Below are 20,824 nucleotides of genomic sequence, written 5' to 3' on the forward strand. Positions count from 1 at the left end.
TTCTCAATGATACCAACATAATTCATCAGATGAATTATCCAACTCGTCCAGCTCCGTCCAAACTCCTCACCCCCCAGTATTCTTCTCCTGTCTCTGAGTGATCTCAAGGTTCCTGGGGAATCTAAATTGCCTACTTGTCATAAAATAGTTAAAGATCAGGCTGGGTGTAGTGGCTCACACCTGTAATCGTAACACTTTGGGAGGCCAAGGCAGGAGGACTGCTTGAGCCCAGGAGTTTGAGACCAGCCTGGACAACACAGTGAGACCCCATCTCTACAAAAATTTTAAAAATTAGCTGGGTATGGTGGCATGTACCTGTGATCCTAGCTACTTGGGAGGCTGAGGTGGGAAGATTGCTTTAGCCCAGGAGTTCGAGGCTGCAGTGAGCCAAGATGGTGCCACCGCATTCTAGTCTGGGCAACACAGCAAGACCCTGTCTCAAAAAAAAAAAAAAAAGGGAAATTATTGATATGGTGCTAAATTTCTTATGTTAATATCCTAGCCCCCACAGTGATACTTTTATGACCTGGGTCTTTTGGGAGGTGATTAGGTCACAAGGGCAGAATCCTAGTGAATGGGATTAGTGCCCTTGTAAAAGAGGCCTAAAGGAGCTCTTTTTTGCCTTCCTTAAAAATAAAAAAAGTTAAAGATCCTTGTCTTAAAGAATCAAACTTAAGATTTATTAGTTGAGGCTTGAAACTGAGTGTTTCTTAAGCATCTTATCTAAATTGTTGGACATTTTACCAATCTTGAAGGCAGAAAGATAGCAAAAAGCCTGATAAAATATTTTTAAAAATTCTTATTTTTAAAGCAGTATACATATTTTTAAAAGACAGTTTTTCAAACACATTTGTAAGTAAAACTAAGATAAATTTATGAGTCATTAAAATATATCTTAAATATTACATATTTTTAAACATTAATTTTGAGTTACATTAAAATGTTAACAAATGCTATATTAACGTGATGAAATAAGAATGGTAACAAGAAGCCTTGTTAATGAATAGACTATATTTTTCTAATCACAGTACACATTCACCAAGCTGTAACTCATTCTAATAATTGCAGATCCTCTGTTCATATAATTGTAGGGAAAATATCTGAGAAAGATATTAATGAAGTTACATAATTTAGGCCAGGTGCAGTGGCTCACACCTGTAACCCCAGCACTATGGGAGGCCAAGGCAGGTGGATCACTTGAGCCCAGGAGTTCAAGACCAGCCTGGCCAACATAGCAAAAGCCCATCTCTACTAAAAATAACAAAAATTAGCCAAGCGTGGTGTCGCATGCCTGTAGTCCCAGCTACTCAGGAGGTTGATAAGAGAATCACTTGAACCTGGGAGGCAGAGGCTGCAGTGAGCCGAGATCATGCCACTGCACTCCAGCCTGGGCGACAGAGCAAGACTCTATCTCAAAAAAAAAAAAAAAAAAAAAGAAAGATAAATAGAACTGTGGATGGGGGCCCAGGCCCCCTGCAAAGGGGAGAGGGGACTTTTGTATATATAGATATAAAATAAAAAATCACTTAAATATATAATGGGCATAAATAGTTCATATATTTCGGGAAACAGAATTTCATTCTTACATTTTGTTTTAAAAGAAATACCTTAAGTTTTTGTTGAAGGTGTTTTACTTCCACCTGCAGAGTCTTGGTAGCTGTTTGAGCTGCTAAAGTCTTCCGAGTCTCAATAGCCAGCTGCCGACTAAAGGCTCTGCTGTTCAACCTCAGTTGTTTTTCCAAGCTCTGAAAACAGTATATATTTTAACTATTCTGCAACCAAGTTAGTATATTAACAACTTCAATTATCATGGAACTAACTACATTTATAAAAAGTGCACATTTTCAATACAATTTTAGTGAATGGCTTATATAGGGGACATATATTAGAATGAAGTATAACCGAAAGCCCCCAAATCCCAGATCCCAGCTCTAGAGAACAAATATCACACGTTTTGAGCCTGTTTTTTACATACTCTAAAATTTGATTTAAAAATTCTTTTTTGTTTTTGAGTTGGAGTCTCACTCTGTTGCCCAGGCTGGAATGTAGTGGTGCGATCTCAGCTCACTGCAACCTCCGCCTCCTGGGTTCAAGTGATTCTCTTGCCTCAGCCTCCCGGGTAGCTGGGTTTACAGGTGCACGCCACCACACCCAGATAATTTTCATATTTTTAGTAGAGACGGGGTTTTGCTGTGTTGGCCAGGCTGGTCTTGAACTCCTGGCCTCAAGTGATCTGCCCGCCTTGGCCTCCCAGAGTGCTGGGATTACAGGCATGAGGCCACTGTGACCCACCCGATTTAACAATTCTGACCAGATCCTGGAAATCAGTAGACATCATGGATGGTCATTCCCAGACAACAGAAACTGAATGTTATAAAAGGGACCTAAACCACCATATCCATCCACACTGATGGACTATACGGCAATGAAATGACTGATTTAACTCAATAGCCATCCAAAACATATTCATCTGCTCTCGGGAATGAGAACTATTTTATTGAGAACTGTTAGATCCGGACTTGACAGAAGGCTTACCAAAAGGACCATTTGTTTTTGTTTTAACACAAAGTAGGACCTCCTCCATTATAACAGCCGTACTTTCCCAGACAGGAAAAGTGGAAGACATGGAAAGCTAAAAGGGGGAAAGAATCACTAAAAATACCACTCCCTAAAACATTCATGTTACAGAAGTCACGTTTTGGTTCACAAAACAGTTTTCCTCCACTAAATGCCTACAACCAAACAGAAATTTCTCATACTTGATAAGTGCTTTTTGTATCAAAGAAAATAGTTATGGAATTTGTTTTGGTTTTATGTACGGATATAAAAACATGAACTATTTAGATATATATATATAAAAATAGATTTGCTTTTGCATGACAGACATACGCTAAGATGAATACAATATTACCTAAAAGGCCAAATAATATCACTTTGGTATACAAGAGTGAAAAATGAGGTTGCTCATTATTTTCTGTAGATCACATATCAATTTCATGTGAAAAAAATTTTTTGGAAAATAGAGAATTTTAACAACGGAAGAAATAATTGAGATAAAAATGTGGAGGAAATGAACCAGATATTTACTTACTTCAAGATCATAGAAAATACTTGTTTCAGCATCAAATATTAAATAATTAAACCCTAAATTAATTCCATTTATGTTTATGTCCAAACAGACTCAAACTATCTAATGTTAAGACATGCAGGAGAATTCTTAATATGGTATCAATTCCTTCTCCCAAGTCATCTCTTATAATGTAATCCCCAGGCTTTTGACAACCATGTACCATTGAGGAAAATTAATCCAGTCATCTCTTTAATTATTTTAATTCCTTTTCCTTCCCTACTACCAGGAACATTATCTGGGAAAAATTGCTATTTTGAAAATAACTACAAATGTTTGTGTGGTAATGCCTGGCCAAAATGGTGAGGGAGAATGCAAAAGGTACTGAACGGATGCACTGAGTAGGTTTTTAGGGAAGTAGCCTTTTAATCAACAGATTAAGGTAGAGGGTTGACTTCAAAGAGGTTTCACGTAACACAATGCAATCTTTAAAGCACAGGGAAAAAGTCCCTTAGCACTGTAGCTGTACTCTCTTAGAGAATGGTCGTGTCCAGATAAACCAGCCCAGCCACAGAGTGAACTCTTGTGCAATGGTCATTTCCACATAAACCAGCCCAGCCACAGAGTGAACTCTTGTGCACTGCAACAGATGAACATTTCTAGTTTGAGCTGCTTCTGTTTTTCCTTCAAACCCTGCCCTCTATTAGACAATAATTATTTAGTGTAGCATGACAAGCGAAGCAGTTAGTAACACTTTGTTACAGAGGGGGCGCATCCATGATTAATTCACACCCTCTCTCTATTCACTTCGAAATCTTAAACTGTCTGGGCTCCTGAAATACAGACCTGTATTTTTTTGTCATTTGCCTCCATTTTTGTTGTGATAATAGATAATTTATGAGTGAGTTCTTCCCTTTCTGCAAGGTTTTTGTCTTCAGAAAGTTTCTGCAGTGCCTGCAGGGTATCTTTAGTCTTCAGTAACTGGCTGTCAGTTTCTCTAAGTTTCCTAGATACCGTTCTTTCCTTTTCCTGGGATTTCCTAAGTAGTTGCCTTAAATTTTTTACTTCATTCTGATGTTTAGCCATAATTTGAGGTAGATTATTTTGTGAATTCTCATATTTTCCTATAGCTTTCAAATGCCTAAGCTGAAGTTGTTTCAAAAATTGGTTTTCTGTAAGGATGGCTTCCAATTTATGATGCATATCAGCTAATTCATTTTTTAGTCCTTTAATTTTATGAAGCCTTGCTGAGAGTATTCGATGAGCCATAGCATCTCTTCTTTGGGCAATCATATGGATTTGAGAATTAAAGAGTGATGCATTCCAGGTGTGCTTTTTTTCAACTGAGATTTCCTTCTGGCCTGTGTAAGCAGATAATCCAGTTTATTACTAGTAATATATACAGATATGCAAATATGCACATATGCATAATCGCCCTCCCACGCCCCCCTGCACACACACCACACACATACACACAAGCATAAGTGTAATTAGAAGGGGAAAAAGACTAATATTTAATCAATATCCATGCTTTAGGCTAGGTGGTTTACATATAAATATCTCATTTAATACAATTATTCAAGGTGAGTTGTAATATATTTTATAGCTGGAGATTTTACATCATTTGTCCAAGGTTACATAGCTACAAAGTGACACAGAATGGATTGAAAACCAGGTCTTCTTTGACTCTAAAATCTGTACTTAGATTTCTATTTATAACAGCTAGACTAAAAACTGTGATAATAGGCCAGGTGCAGAGGCTCATGTTTGTAATCTCTGTACTTCGGGAGGCTGCAGTAGGAGGACTGCTTGAGGACAGGAGTTTGAGACCAGCCTGATCAACAGAGTCAGATCCCGTCTCTAAAAAAAACACAATTTTTTATGTTTATTTTTATTTTTTTTTGGGACGGAGTCTCCCTCTGTTGCCCAGGCTGGAGTGAAGTGGTGCAACCTTGGCTCACTGCAACCTCTGCATCCGGAGTTCAAGCAATTCTCCTGCCTCAGCCTCTCTAGTAGCTGGGATTACAGGCATCTGCCACCACGCCCAGGTAATTTTTGTATTTTTAGTAGAGATGGAGTTTCACCATGTTGGCCAGGCTGATCTCGAACTCCTGACCCTCAAGTGATCCACCCTCCTCGGCCTCCCAAAGTGCTGGGATTACAGGCATGAGCCACTGTGCCTGGCCTCTACAAAATTTTAAAAAGTAGCCTAACTTGGTGGCACATGCCTATAGTCCTAGCTCCTCGGGAAGCCTTGGTGGGAGGATCCCTTGAGCTCAGGAGTTCGAGGTTGCTGTGCGCTATGATTGCACCACTGCATTCCAGCCTGGGTGACAAAGTGAGACTGTCTCAAAAACCAACCAACCAACCAGCCAACCAACCAACCCCATGATAATAGCTGACTAAGTGCTTATCATATGTCAGGCATTAAACTAAATGCTTTCTGTAGATTATCTGATGTAATCCTTTCAACAACATGTTAAGGGTAATTAGAGTGTAACATGAGAGCCCAATGTAAAGAACTTATATATTCAAAATGACCCTCAAAAGGTCATCAAGTTATATGAGTCTATCTATTTGTACAGATACTGATTTTCCATCTCTGAATAAATCCAACACAGTCAATTTTTCCTGTTACTTTGGCTGGGCACCAAATGAAGTAATTGGCATGTGTTCAGGAGTCTACCTTTTTTTTTTTTGAGACGGAGTCTCGCTCTGTCGCCCAGGCTGGAGTGCAGTGGCACGATCTCGGCTCACTGCAAGCTCCACCTCCCAGGTTCACACCATTCTCCTGCCTCAGCCTCCCGAGTAGCTGGGACTACAGGCGCCCGCCACTGCGCAGGGCTAATTTTTTTTGTATTTTTAGTAGAGACGGGGTTTCACTATGTTAGCCAGGATGGTCTCGATCTCCTGACCTCGTGATCTGCCCGCCTCGGCCTCCCAAAGTGCTGGGATTACAGGTGTGAGCCACCGTGCCCGGCCCAGGGGTCTGTCTTAAGCAAAAGTCTCTAAAAAACATCACACTTAGCACCAAGCTTACATAATTGAATTTGAGTATGTTAAATGCATGTGTAAATCACTGTACTATTATCCCATTTTAAAGATAAACACACTGAAGCTTGGGGATGTCCCTTGTCAATGAGCACACAGCTAGGAAGTGGTGAGACAGAGCCCACTGTCTGTGTTGGGTGGGAACAGGCAATTCTACCTGTGATAGAAACAATGAACTAAGAGAGCCAAAGCATGCTCTGGAGATGAAGCATTTGAATCATAACTATGAAAGAACTCGTAAGATTATACAACACAGTATCACATCAGTAACTGGTGGCCTATCTTTGCAATTATGCCTTCAAGTGTATTTATTTTCCCACAGTTTAGTAGGGGCTATGGCTGAATATTGAGTATTTTAGAATATGCTTCTGAGCACACTAAGTGGGAAGCAGAGCAGGCCAGCCTCTAGGACATCTACTAGAAGGCCTGTGAAGAGGTGTCTGTGGTTTTGTTGAGGCCGTACACTTTATTTATTTATTTTTTTTTTGAGATGGAGTCTCGCTCTGTTGCCCAGGCTGGAGTGCAGTGGCCGGATCTCAGCTCACTGTAAGCTCCGCCTCCCGGGTTTATGCCATTCTCCTGCCTCAGCCTCCCTAGTAGCTGGGACTACAGGTGCCCACCACCTCGCCCGGCTAGTTTTTTGTATTTTTTAAAGTAGAGACGGGGTTTCACCGTGTTAGCCAGGCTGGTCTCGATCTCCTGACCTCGTGATCCGCCCGTCTCAGCCTCCCAAAGTGCTGGGATTACAGGCTTGAGCCACCGTGCCCGGCCTAGGCCGTACACTTTAATACTCTGGGCACTGACTAGGGAAGCTCTAGACCCAGGCCATATGGATCAGGCTGGTTTAAAATAGGGGTGGGCAAAGACTGACATGTTCTACACTATGGCCAGCATGACTGAACCTGACCCCCAACTTGTAATGTCTTCCAGCTCTTAGGTGCTCTGACCCTGGAGGAGATAGGGATTTCACTGAGATGAGAAGGATGGATGATGGGATCCACGGGCACTGGAGGCTTATATTCCCCTTATGCCATGCTCAAGTGATGGGAGGGCAGAGGCATTAGAGGGTGCCGAGGGACTAAACGCCATGGCCCCAGGAGCTCTGGCCAAGGCCCCAGGAGTCAAGAAGTGCACAGAGGGCATGGATGCTAAGGAAAGGGGAGGGGCTGGCCTTTTAAAGATCACGTGGCTTGGACAAGGAACACGTAAGCGGTAAAAATGAAAGGCAGAGGCTCCTCCCCCAATATTATTTGTGTAAGGCCCTTTCCACATCCCTGCCCCCTCATATTCCCTCATTTCCCAAACGTGTCTGAGATTGAATTTCCTGTCTACCCTAGTGAGTGGGTGGGGAGGACAAGCCAGGTTTGTTGGCTTCAGAAAGGTAAGTATACCACTTGCATTTGAGGGGTATGTAACAAATTCATACTGTATCCATCACACATACTTGTGTAACTATAAAGGCTATGGAAAATTGGAATAGGGTGTATTCCTTAACGATTTTATATCTCATTATCCTAACCCACACATAAGAATGGTATAATTTATAATTTCAATCCCATTTCACAAATAATAGAAGCAGATTTAGCTGAATGACTATTCTTAAGACAACTAAGTTTTAAACCACTGAATTAAAATAAAACATTCACTCAAGTTAACTTAATTCACCACAAACATAAATTTAAGTTCATAGTTGCCAAAATGGCATCTGCACATTATGTATAATGACGTATGCTCTTCTGAACAGTTCTAAGAATGTCCCCATGCTCACTTCACCCACAAACAGGCCTGTCTTCCTTCCCAGCCTGTCTCCCCAGGCCGCCCTCCTCCTCAAACCCTTACTGTAGAAGCTCTCTTGTCCTCCTTAGTCCATGCTGTTTCCTCCTCCTCTTCTGCCTGGCCTCATCCTAGTTCCCTCTCCTGTCATTGTCCCCTTTAGTCTCATTGTCCCATTTCTATCCCTGTGCTCCTCCACACCTTCACTCCAGCTCTGCTTCTGACATACGGACTGGGGGGTCCGCACTGTATTTTCCCCTAACAAAGATGAACTCATTTTCTCCACGAACCAGGGTGAAGAAGAGGTTCACAGGAGGAGCCTTTCCCCTTGCTGTTCTCGGTAGTTTCCATGGTTAGCCTGCTGGAGAAGGTGTGTCTTCAGCGCTGCCTTAGGTTGTCCACCTATACCTGACCAAGGACAATAGGGCAGAAGGTGTTCCAAGCATTTGGATGTGGTAAATTAACTTTTTTTTTTGCATACTAATGTCTTGAATGACCATGACATGTTTTTGGCATTGTATTGACAAAGAAAATCTGTCAAGGAAGCAATTTTAACAGGATACGTAACTGAAAGAGTTCTGAAAAGACATTTTCTAGAAAAGAAGGATAATCTTTGAAAAGCAAATTGCATGACTATATTGCTTGCTATTTACAATGAGTTAAGTAAATTTCCAATGTTTGACCAAAGCAAAAATTCTATTAAATTGAAGTCCTCATTTCATATTCGTAATTTTCTCCATGAAATGTCTTTCTGCCATAAAATTTGCTTTCATCAATTTTCTAAGATGGGAATTGAAAATAATCTCTGATGTTACTGTTCTTTGGTGAATTCTGAATCTCTGTTGGTGGTTCCTCATTCAGCATTACCTCCCCTTAGGGTCAGAGAGCTACTTTTAATTGAACATTTGCTTGAGAAGGGGCTGTACTGGCTAAAACATTAAGACTTTCGCTTTGGGTTAGAATTATATGACACCAGGGTGGAAGAAATTACTTGCTGCTGCAAACACTGGCAAAACATGAACTGGGGAATAAAAGAAAAAGACGAGGAAATACTTTATTGTTCTGTGACAAAGCTTGAGGTTGCAATTAGTATTTTACGTTCATCATATGCTGGGCAAGGGTTTCCTGGGACATAAAAATCTGACTTAAAGATGCATGCAAGATTTATTTAAGGCCGGGCGCGGTGGCTCAAGCCTGTAATCCCAGCACTTTGGGAGGCCGAGACGGGCGGATCACGAGGTCAGGAGATCGAGACCATCCTGGCTGACACAGTGAAACCCCGTCTCTACTAAAAAATACAAAAAAACTAGCCGGGCGAGGTGGCGGGCGCCTGTAGTCCCAGCTACTCGGGAGGCTGAGGCAGGAGAATGGCGTGAACCCGGGAGGCGGAGCTTGCAGTGAGCCAAGATCACGCCACTGCACTCCAGCCTGGGCGGCAGAGCGAGACTCTGTCTCAAAAAAAAAAAAAAAAAAAAAAAAAAAAAAGATTTATTTAAAAGAATTTCGGAGTATTAATATACAAAAGGACACCCAAGTAAGAGCAAACCTTTTACTCTTCTGGATAATGGAATTTAGGATTCTGGTCTCCTGTGAAGTAACTGAATTAATTTAGGTTGTTCTCAATTTATAAACAGGCATCTTGTACAAAGAACTCAATAAGCATTTGTTGAATAAATAAATGAGGAATCAGCTTTAAAAAGCTAAATTATAAGGTACTTAGAACTCAAAATGCAGTTTCTCTCTTGTAGAAAGTTTTATAAATGTTAACTGCCCTCTTGCATGATCCCACAAAAGCTTATGATCAATATAAAATGTAGTATATAGATTCAAGATCTCTTATGTAAACCCTTGGAACTGGTATGTTGCAGAATTTGGGGGGTTTTAAAGGTGAGTGCATATATGGTATTTTCCACATTTCTCTCATGGGATCCGGAACACCACCCTTTAATGAAACTATACTTTTGCAGTGAAATATAATGACTCTTCACACTAAGTGAACTAAGTAAAGATCTGCTTCATGTTAGTTCAAATAAGGTTTTTGTTGCCAAATCAACTTTGATGCCAAGGATATGAAAGATGTTGGGTTTTTGGAGACTTGTAAATTTCAAATGTGGATAAGGAATTCTGTATTTGTAGGATCTAACCATGATGTCATTTTTGATGGAGTCCAGGCATGAGAGGAGGAGCGGACTTTTCATTTCCTGCCTTGGGCCTTGCCAGTGGAGGTAGGACCCCCACCTCTCTAGAAAAGTAACATTTAACCTTTTGAGACTCTGGTGAAAGGCACAGGCCCTTCTAGAAAAGTTTACGAACACACATAGACACAAAAAAATGCATAGAATTTCATGGGGTTCACAGCCATGTGTCAGATAAAGAATCCCTGCCCTATAGCAGGGGAACTGAAGATTCTGGGGGTTCCAGAAGTGGCACAGAGGGTCCTGGACACAGCTGGTAACAGCAGGCTGGGGACGCAAGATGCAGTGTGGACATGACAGTGGCAGATGTGCCCCCCAAACAGCAGGCCCTTTATCGTCCACCTGTTGACTGAAGTGCTCTGATTGTCAATGTGGACAAGAGCTCCAGCTATTTCTATATGAGGAATACTTATGAGCTCAAGATTGCCTAAAATGAGAGGAAGGAATTACAGTCTGGGCAGGGAAGGAAGAAGAAAGGAGATCAAAGATAGCACAAGCGAATTCCAATTTGGACAGCTGGGACCTGATAGAATTGGTAAAATCTGCAAAGAAATGACATTATTAACAGCCTTTTGAACCATCTCCATTTCAAAAGATGGTCTTTGCCAATATGCCTCACCGGACTTGGAGACCATCCTCTTGGGGTGTTGAGACAGGTATTTACATTTCACTGGCGATTCAAACACTGATTCTTCAGCTGAGATGAAAGGCAAGAAGCCAGTGAAATCCAAGTATTGTGGTACTCTGTAACAAGGCCACCTGTTAACTAAAAACGGAACTAACCTCACTAGTAGGCTCCAGTAGGGTAAGCTATGCAGGGGCTAGGCTTTACATTTGAAGCCTCTCTGTTATTTTATAATTATTCTTAATTTCTCTATTTCCTAATTTCTTCTAGAAAAGTTCACCTATAATACACATTTACAATATGGGAAAACAATAAAACTGAGTATGAACCACTTCAAACACTAGTGCAGGAAAATAACATCATTATGATCAGAAATTTGGTCTTGCTTGGGAAATCTTACTCCTTACCTTTAGATTGGGAGATTTTAGAAGCATTGTACTTTTTCTTCTCCTTTTCTTTAACCACAGGCTGCTTTAAATAATTTCTATTAATGGCCTTTTCTGAACAATCACAGAGAAAGTCTTCTGAATAATCATACTGAGAACTTAAACTTCCACAGGAGCACTGAGACCTGCTATAATCAACACTCTTAGCGGAAGCGCTACTGTTCCGTGAAAAATCGCCTGTGCCTGGGCTTCTCTTGCATTCTGCAGATCTCCTATTGTTTTCTAATGCCACGCTGGAGAACTGCTCATCTACATTGGTTTTTGTTAGATCAGCCAAAGACATAGCAAACAACCTAATAAAAGAAAAGTAAAACCTAATAAAATTATTTTTGAATTCATATTTATTGACATTAAAATGAACCTATGCTTTTTTTTATATATATATATCTATACACACACACACACACACACATATATATATATATATTTTTTTTTTCCTTTTTAAAGACAGGGTCTCACTCTGTTGCCTAGGTTGGAGTGCAGTGGCGTGACCATGACTTTCCGCAGCCTTGACCTCCTGGGCTCAAGCGATCCTCTCAGCTCAGCCTCTGGAGTAGCTGCGACTACAAGTGTGTGCCGTCACGCCTGGCTAACTTACTATTTTTTGGTAGAAATGGGAGTCTCACTATGTTGCCCAGGCTGGTCTTGAACTCCTGGGCTCAAGTGATCCTCCCACCTCAGTCTCACAAAGTGGTGGGATACAGGCATGAGCCACCATGCTCAGCCATGGACACAAACTTCGAATACTTTCAATAAGCCCTTTTCGTTGTCTAAAGTGAGAATTTAAAATGGAAGGAATAGAAAGTCAAATACAAGAAAGACCCCAAATTTATACCCTTAATAAAATTAACATTAGTTACAAAGCAGATGGTTCTGCATTTCTTTATTATGCTACTACACTAAGGCACAGTAACACCACAAGGATCTCTTTTATAGCAGCCTACCTCAAAAGCAGATTGAAACAAACAGATCCATCTTCTGAGGTCTTTAAAAGGATTACCTTTCCATTTAATTCTCAATTCTCTTGTTTTATCAAGAAAGCAAAAGAGAATTTAGCTGGCATTAGATCTTTTGCAACAGGAATCTAATATCACTTTCTCTACTGAGAGGGTTTTTTCTGAAGTGTTTTGGCTTTCTGATGCATCTGCTTAACTCTAGCCTTCTCTTCTGATGAAATATATCAGGCAGTCCACAATCTCCCCACTACAAGAAATCTTAGTCCAAATGATCTTAGTAATAATTAATATTAGCATTATACTTAATATCTAACTAGTGCTCTTACTTTGTACAAACTGCTTCACATCACCTCATTTCAGCCACCTAGAGGGAATAGGTTCAGACAGGTTAAAAGTTCAGAGACTGTCCATATTTTCCAGCTCCAGGGGCAGTGCTTTTTTCATTAAGCATCATGACTGCAATAACACATTGGTGGGAGCATTACACAATCCTAAGGCAAAGAATTTCTCTTTCCACACACATTCTGCTGTGTAGTGGTGGGCAGAAGCAGATCCTTCTTTGTGAACCTTTACATCTAGATTAAGAAGAATCCAGGCCTGGTATTGTGGCTCACATCTGAAATACCAGCACTTTGGGAGGCCGAGGCAGGTGGATAGCTTGAACTCAGAAGTTCAGGACCAGCCTGGGCAACATGGCGAAACCCTGTCTCTACAAAACAAATACAAAAATTAGCGGGGCATGGTGGTGCACACCTGTAGTCCCAGCTACTTGGGAGGCTGAGGTTGGATTGCTTGAGTCCAGGAGGCAGAGGTTGCAGTGAGCTGTGATTGCGCCACTGCATTCCAGCCTGGGTGACAGGGCCAACTCTGTCTCAAAAAAAAAAAGAAGAATCCCAGATGTTGGTGTAGGGGATCCTGAAGGACTACAAATGCTCCAGTGTAGCTCTCACAGCCTTGCCTCTCCTTGTCCCCAGGAGCTGTTCCTCCCTGCCCTCTGGCTCATGACCTCAGTCCCTAATTTCTTCCTCACCTATCTTGATAAATCCAAATGGCTCAAACAATGGTTGCTAATTGGCAAGAATAATTTGTTTTTTTTTTGTTTTTTGTTTTTGGCCAGTTGTTTCTGACTCAAGCTAGACTTCAGCTGACTTCTCCTGCTAAAGCTCTATAAAAATTCCCTCCTTCTTCCTTTAGAACACTCCTTCAACAAGTGGTCTTATGCAGGCAATTTTGAATAAAGGCTTAATTCAAGAGTGTTTTTCATGTTACATTCACAAATTGTCAAGCTACAATCGTGGGAGGGAGTGTGACGGAGTAGAAGGTGATGGACAATTTGAAGGCAGACAGGTTTGGGTTTGAACTTGGGTCTGCCTGTCACTTAAGTGCTCTTGTCCATCTGTAAAATGTGAGTGACACCACCAATCCCCTAGGGTTGAGAAAGAAAAGAAGCTTATCTGAGGAATGCAACCCCCTTTAAATGATCAGGCCCAAAGAGGCATTGGAATGAGACAGCAGTCATGTCCCCCTATCCCCCCAGCTGAGTTAAGTAATCATTTCTAAGCTGCTTGCTCCCTGGGCTCTGACTGACACCACCAATAGCTATAAATTAACCTAACAATGCCATATGCTGGACACCACAGCTCATACCCTGTGGTTCAAACAGCAATCTAATCGCCAATCACTGTTATTTCTGTAAACCAATGAAAATCCCTGAAAAACGACATTTGCAATTGTCCCTCTCCTGACTTGTCCTTTTTTCTTTAAAAAATGCAAGCCTCTCACAGAAGACTAAAGTGAGCTTCGATTATCCCACGTTGATAAAGCAGAAGACTAGCCATCTTAGTCTCTTAGTGTAATAAAAATTGATGTAACAGGTAAAAAAAAAATTTTCTTAAATGGAAATCCTGTAGAGTCACATAAGAATAAAACAAGACTATAAACAACTTCGCTCCTAAAACAATTCTACCAGGTTAAAATGTCCCCTAATGAGGGCTTTCTAGACTTAGCTGTGAGAAAGGTGGTGGATTGGAAGGCGTTACCGCCCTCCCCACATGGATGTGCGAGTCATAAGCCTCTGTGGATGCTGAGTCGTTCCATTACCTACTGGCTCCAGCGGACTTCTGTATTTTGCAGGATCTTTATAGCTAGGAGTAATTGTAGCTTCTTAAAAATGCTTGAAAAATCAAAAATCTTTCAATATTTTAGTGAGAAGATCCCTTATTAGCAAAATTATCCACAATCTTTCCTGCTCAGTCATTTGCCTAGCCTAACGTTAGGGATCTAGTTTCCTCAGGATGGGTAAAGGGGAGTCTTACTACAAAGACAATTATTATTATTATTATTTTGGTGGAATGGATGAGTAGAAAATGACTGCTACCAATTTTATTTATTTTATTTTATTTTTTGAGATGGAATCTCGCTCTGACGACAGGCTGGAGTGCAGTGGCATGATCTTGGTTCACTGCAACCTCTGCCTCCCCGGTTCAAGCGATTCTCCAGCCTCAGCCTCCCAAGTAGCTGGGACTACAGGTGCGCACCACCACACCCAGCTAATTTTTGTATTTTTAATAGAGACAGGGTTTCACCATGTTGGCCAGGATGGTCTTGATTTCTTGACCTTGTGCTCCGCCTGCCTCGGCCTCCCAAAGTGCTGGGATTACAGGCGTGAGCCAGCACGCCCGGCGTGCCATGAATTTTCTAGTGGATGTACTGTCAACTTGCTTTTGTCAAATTTCTAAAACACACAGTATGAGGTAGTGATCAATTCTACTACTGATCACTACTATAACCTAATCTGTCTCATGTAGAAAAAGCTATAAGCAACTTCAGATTAATTGCTATGTTCACTGATTTGTCTTATAATTAAACAGGCAAAAATATCCGAAAATCAAAATCATAATTTCAATCCATATCCTAAGACACTGAATTTTTGGGAGCTTACTAAATTTAAAAGTTGTCATAAATGCTTTGTAGAGTATATTTAGATGCTATATTCTTTTGAAAGAATGTATTTACAACTTGGTAAGATCAGTGTATGGATTGACTGACCCAGTGTTTATCACTGCTTATTAATGTCAGTGTCACTAAAATCAGCTTTTAGGTAAACTCAGTATGCTTTTTGCTACAACAAATAGACAATTGTTCTTAATATTAATGGCATAGTCTTTGACAAAAAGAGGTCATAAGAAAAACTGGGGCCGGGCGCGGTGGCTCAAGCCTGTAATCCCAGTACTTTGGGAGGCCGAGGCGGGTGGATCACGAAGTCAGGAGATCCAGACCATCCTGGCTAACATGGTGAAACCTCGTCTCTACTAAAAATACAAAAAACTAGCCGGGCGTGGTGGCGGGCGCCTGTAGTCCCAGCTACTCGGAGGCTGAGGCAGGAGAATGGCGTAAACCCGGGAGGCGGAGCTTGCAGTGAGCCGAGATCGCGCCACTGCACTCCAGCCTGGGTGACACAGCGAGACTCCGTCTCAAAAAAAAAAAAAAAAAAAAAAAAAAAAAAAAAAGGAAAACTGGGATCAGCTGATATCAACATGTATATGAATTTTGTACCTGATTCACTAACATTTTAAAATGAAGATTAAAAAAATGTATCAAATATGTCAATTTATTTGGCTTACTGAGCATATATATTTAACACAACTGATTCCTAAGCCTTTGGGATACAATTTTTTTTTTGAGATGGAGTCTCGCTCTGTCGCCCAGGCTGGAGTGCAGTGGTACGATCTTGGTTCACTGCAACCTCCACCTCGCGGTTCAAGCGATTCTCCTGCCTCAGCTTCCCAAGTAGCTGGGACTACAGGCGCCTGCCACCACGCCTGATTTTTTTTTTGGTATTTTTAGTAGAGACTGGGTTTCACTGTGTTAGCCAGGATGGTCTTGATCTCCTGACCTCATGATCCGCCCGCCTTGGCCTCCCAAAGTGCTGGGATTACAGGCCACCGTGCCCGGCCTACAATTCTTTATTTTTAACGCTCTTTTACTGAGGTTTCAAAGAAAATTAATAAGAGTACCATTTGATAAGATTAGAAATGTGTATCTCCATGAAACTATCACCACAATCAAGACAGTGAACACATCCACATAATCTCCCAAAAGTCTCCCAGCATCCCATTGTAATTCCTCTCATCCTTCCCTGCGCCTCACTCCCAACCCAGGCAAACACTGTTTTTTTGTCACTATCAACTATTTTGCATTTGGTAGAGTTTTATATAAATGGAATAATCCAGTATGTATTTTTATTTGGTTTGCTTCTTTCACTTAGCATTATTATGAGATTCATCCATGTTACTACGTGCATCAATATCGATAGTTCGTTTGTTTTTTTTAAGTTGCTGAGTAGTTTCCAATTGCATGTATAAACCATAATTTGTTTATTCATCTATTCACAGACATTTCAGCTATTTCCAGTTTTGGGCTATTAAAAGTAAAACTGCTGTGAATATTCTGGATATAAGTCCTTTATCAGATACATGCTTTGCAAACATTTTCTCCTCATCTGTGATTTGTCATTCTCTTAAAAATGTTTTTTAAAAATTTTGGTGAAGCCCAATTATCAATTTGTTCTTTTAAGAATGATCCTGGCTGGGCGCGGTGGCTCATGCCTGTAATCCCAGCACTTTGGGAGGCGAAGGTGGGCGGATTGCCTGAGGTCAGGAGTTCGTGACCAGCCTGGCCAACATGTGAAACTCCGTCTCTACTAAAAAATACGAAAATTAGCTGGGCGTGGTGGCGGGTGCCTGTAATCCCAGCTACTCGGGAGGCTGAGGCAGGAGAATTGCTTGAACCCGGGAGGTGGACATTGCAGTGAGCTGAGATCGCGCCACTGCACTCAAGCCTGGGTAAGGAGAAACTGTTTCAAAAAAAAAAAAGTATGATCCTTTTGGGGTTATATCTAAGAAATTTTTGCATGACCTGAGGTCACAAAGATATCCTCCTTGCTTTCTTCTAGAAGTTTTACTTTAAGTCTATAATCCATTTTGAGTTACTCATTATGGGTCAAAATTCATTTTTTGGTATTTGGACATCCAATTGCTCCAGCACCATTTGTTGGAAAGACTCTCCTTTTCCCACTCAATTGCCTTTGCATCTCTGTAAAAACCCAGATATCCATATGTTGATCTATTTCTGTGCTCTCTATACTGTTCTAGTGACCTGTTTCTCTATCTTTATACCAATATCACATTGTTTTGGTTACTGTAGCTTTTTTTTTTTTTTTTTTTTTTTTTTTTTTTTGAGACAGGGTCTCCTTCTGTTGCCCAGGCTGGAGTGCAGTGGCATGATCTTGGCTCACTGCAACCTCCAACTCAGCCTCCCGCATAGCTGGACTACAGGTTCGTGCCACCACACCCAGCTTTTTTTTTTTTTTTTTTTTTCCTGCAGAGACAGAGTTTCACCATGTTGCCCAGGCTAGTCCTGAACTCCTCAGCTCAAGCAATCTGCCCACCTTGGCCTCCCAAAGTGCTGCCATTACAGGGTTACTGTAGCTTTATAACTAATCTTGAAATCAGGTAGTATTAGTTTGCCATCTCTGTTGTTTCATTCCAAAGTTGTTTTGGCTATTTTAGTTCCTTTGAATTTCTCTGTAAATTTTAGAGTTAGTTTGTCAATTCCTTAAAAAAAAAAAAAGCCTAATAGGATTGAGACTGGAACTGTGTTGAATCTACATATAAATTTAGGGAGAACTGACACTTTGTCAAAATGGAGAATTCTAACCCAGGAATAAGGTATGCCTCCCATTTATTAGGTCTCCTTTAATTTCAGCAGTGCTCTGCTGTTTTCAGTGCAGAACTTTTTTACAACTTTTGTTAGATTTATGCCTAAGTATTTCATATATATACAGATACACACATATATATAAAATATAGAGAGAGAGATATGTTTTTGTTTTTGTTTTTTTCTTTTTGAGGCAGGGTTTCACTCTGTTGCCCAGGCTAGAGTGCAGTGTAGTGGTGTGATCACAGCTCACGGCAGCCTCAACTTCTTGGGCTCAGGTGATCCTCCCACCTCAGCCTCTGGAGTAGCTGGGACTACAGGTGTTCACTACCATGCCGGCTAAGTTTTGTATTTTTTGTAGAGATGGAGTTTCGCCACATTGCCCAGGCTCGTCTTGAACTTCTGGGCTCAAGCAATTCTCCTGCCCTGGCAGGGCAGGTAAATTTCCAAAAGAATTGCTTGTACATCAACTATACCTGCCAAAGAGACTGGATATTTCTAGCATTCTGGAATTCCCAGGATTCCACAATCATCCTAAAGTTTCTACCTATATGACCTGAATACAGGTATGTTTGGGTTCACCTGGCACTGCGTGAGTTCTATTCTTTTTCATGAAATGGAGTCTGAGAGATACGATCGGCAGTGTAAACAAAAGTAAAACCAAGTTTGATTCTTGGCTGTTAAAATAGTCGGCAATGAATGTGCCCTGAATGCAGGTTAAGTGGGATCATATATTCAGTCTGTTAAATATCAGTTTTCTCACTGACCTGTTAAAAACTGACTGATGACTAGTATCAGGCCTATAACTTTTAAGTTGATTAAACTGTTTCAGAAATCTTCATATTAATATACATACACTACATTTCTCTACTGTTATCAGTACAAAATGTAGTTTCCACATACAAATTTCTGATTATGTGGTGCATTTTTGAAAAATCCAGGCCTTAAACCAACCACCTAATGTTCTTTCTTTTGAGACAGGGTCTTGCTCTGTTGCCTAGACTGAAGTGCAATGGGGTGATCACAGCTTACTGCAGGCTTGACCTCCCAGGCTCAAGCAGTCCTCCCACCTTGGCCTGGCAAGTAGCTGGGCAACTATGTTGCCCAGGCTGGTCTTGAACTCCTGGGCTCAAGCAATCTTCCCACATCAGCCTCTCAAAGTGCTAGGATTACAGACATGACCCACCATGTCTGGCCACTGATGTTCTTAATTAATTAATATGTTCAGTCAAAGAACATCTATTTAGTGTCTTCCAAGGACTGGGGTGATGAAGAAGGTAAGCTTTTGCCTTAAAGGATCTTAAAATAGGCAAAGTTAGTAATTATATAATACCTACTATAGTTATACTAGTTTTTGTTGTATCAAATTTACAGTATAGTTCAGATTTAGTTTGGCAGCATTTATATTTTGAACAGTTTACAGTATAATGGTGCCTATTTTACTGCACATGAAGCATAATTTTATTATGTCTCTATCATTGTAGAGTTTATGGTTGTTTCTTTGCTGTTATGACTCAGGAACACAATGAGTAATTATAAACACTGTTCTAATGGAAAAAAATCTGATCTGGTTGAGGTTACATTTTCCTGGAATGCACTATGGTAAAAGGGATGGCTGCTTATAAGAACAGTGAACTTCTATATTGTGCTTATCTAATTAGTGAATTAGAAATAAGAATGCTGAAGATCAAGGTATACGTCTGAATCATTCTGAATACAACAGTCAGGTGTCTTTACTCCTGCTTTTGCAACAAGGCAGATGGAAAATAAAACACGCTAAAATGTTTGAAAGGGATTACTGCATACCTGGTGTTCTTTATCAAACTTCCCTAAGATGTCTGACGATTAACTGAAGATAAGCACAGGGTTCTTCACACTGTAGTATTTATGAGCTTTCCAGGGTAGTATTTTTTGACAGGTTTTGGTCTCTTTTTAAAGAAAGAATATATTTTAAAAAACCTAAAATGATATTACAAAAGGAAAATGTTACAATCTCACAAATAAACATTTATAAGATTTTGAAGCAGTTTATATATATATATATATATATATTCCCTTGTGTTATAGATTGGTGTGGTCTCAGCTTACTGCAACCTCCGCCTCCCAGGTTCAAGCAATTCTCCTGCCTCAGCCTCCTGAGTAGCTGGGATTACAGGCGCCTGCCACCATGCCTGGCTAATTTTTTTGTATTTTTGGTACAGACAGGGTTTCACCATGTTGGCCAGGTTGGTCTCAAACTCCTGACCTCAAGTGATCCACCCACTTTGGCCTCCCAAAGTGCTGGGATTACAGGTGTGAGCCACTGTACCCAGCCATAGGCGGCTTTTTCTCTGTGAAAGTGAATCACCTGTTGGCAATTGATTGGGAAGTTCTTGGATGTGATTATTAAACAGTGATGTTGAAATAAGATTTGAAGGAGCCATACACAGCAGTGCCTTTTCAAGTTTTTGACAGAACAAAAGATCTTGTGGCTCACCTGCCTGCTCTTTCTTTCCAGTACAGAGTTGAACGTAAATAATTAAAGTTTTTGAATTATGTGTTTCTTTCCTGTCAACAATAAAAATAACAAAAAGACGACCCTCTTGGTAACTACTTGTAAGCACTGGATTGTACTTTAGAAGCACAGATAGTGACTGATTTAGTATTATATACTAAAATGTATTCTGGTTCCACACTTTCATGAATTATCAGATTCTTGGTTAATAATACAACTAGAAAATCCTAATTCTTAAAAGTAAATATTTATTTTGTTACACGCATATAATGAAAAAAATTCCATAGTGAAGTTATAATTAATTCATAAGGATAATTTAATTCAAATGATTACATCTGTGTTTCTGGCCGAAATTATTCTATGGGTAGGTAATTATATACATGTTTTTTGAGATGGAGTCTCTGTCATCCAGGCTGGAGTGCAGTGGTGTTATCTCAGCTCAGCTCACTGCAGTCTCAACCTCCTGGGCTCAGGTGATCCTCCTGCCTCAGCTTTCCAA

At 40.6% G+C, this 20,824-nt stretch overlaps 1 protein-coding gene across 14 annotated transcripts in view; it reads right to left on the bottom strand.

Moving 5' to 3' along the window:
* LOC105472617 (lebercilin LCA5 like) overlaps nt 1–20,824 on the bottom strand; it is a 44,299-nt gene that overhangs the window by 13,881 nt on the left and 9,594 nt on the right. For 6 of the 14 annotated variants that reach the window (XM_011726025.2, XM_011726023.2, XM_011726028.3 and 3 more), the window contains 6 exons: nt 19,638–19,790; nt 12,440–12,477; nt 11,119–11,450; nt 10,706–10,852; nt 3,914–4,428; nt 1,608–1,745 (listed from right to left, as the gene is read on the bottom strand). In XM_011726025.2, coding sequence (XP_011724327.2) covers nt 1,608–1,745; nt 3,914–4,428; nt 10,706–10,852; nt 11,119–11,440 — 1,122 coding nt within the window. In that variant the 5' untranslated portion in view covers nt 11,441–11,450; nt 12,440–12,477; nt 19,638–19,790. Of the gene's footprint in view, nt 1–1,607; nt 1,746–3,913; nt 4,429–8,181; nt 9,046–10,705; nt 10,853–11,118; nt 11,451–12,101; nt 12,181–12,439; nt 12,478–14,120; nt 14,258–19,637; nt 19,791–20,824 lie in introns of those variants that run through there. The other 8 variants (XM_011726033.2, XM_011726031.2, XM_071095730.1 and 5 more) reach the window with 7 other exon arrangements.

The sequence above is a fragment of the Macaca nemestrina genome, chromosome 4, assembly GCF_043159975.1.
Source record: "Macaca nemestrina isolate mMacNem1 chromosome 4, mMacNem.hap1, whole genome shotgun sequence".
In the NCBI taxonomy this organism is placed as follows: Eukaryota; Metazoa; Chordata; class Mammalia; order Primates; family Cercopithecidae; genus Macaca; species Macaca nemestrina.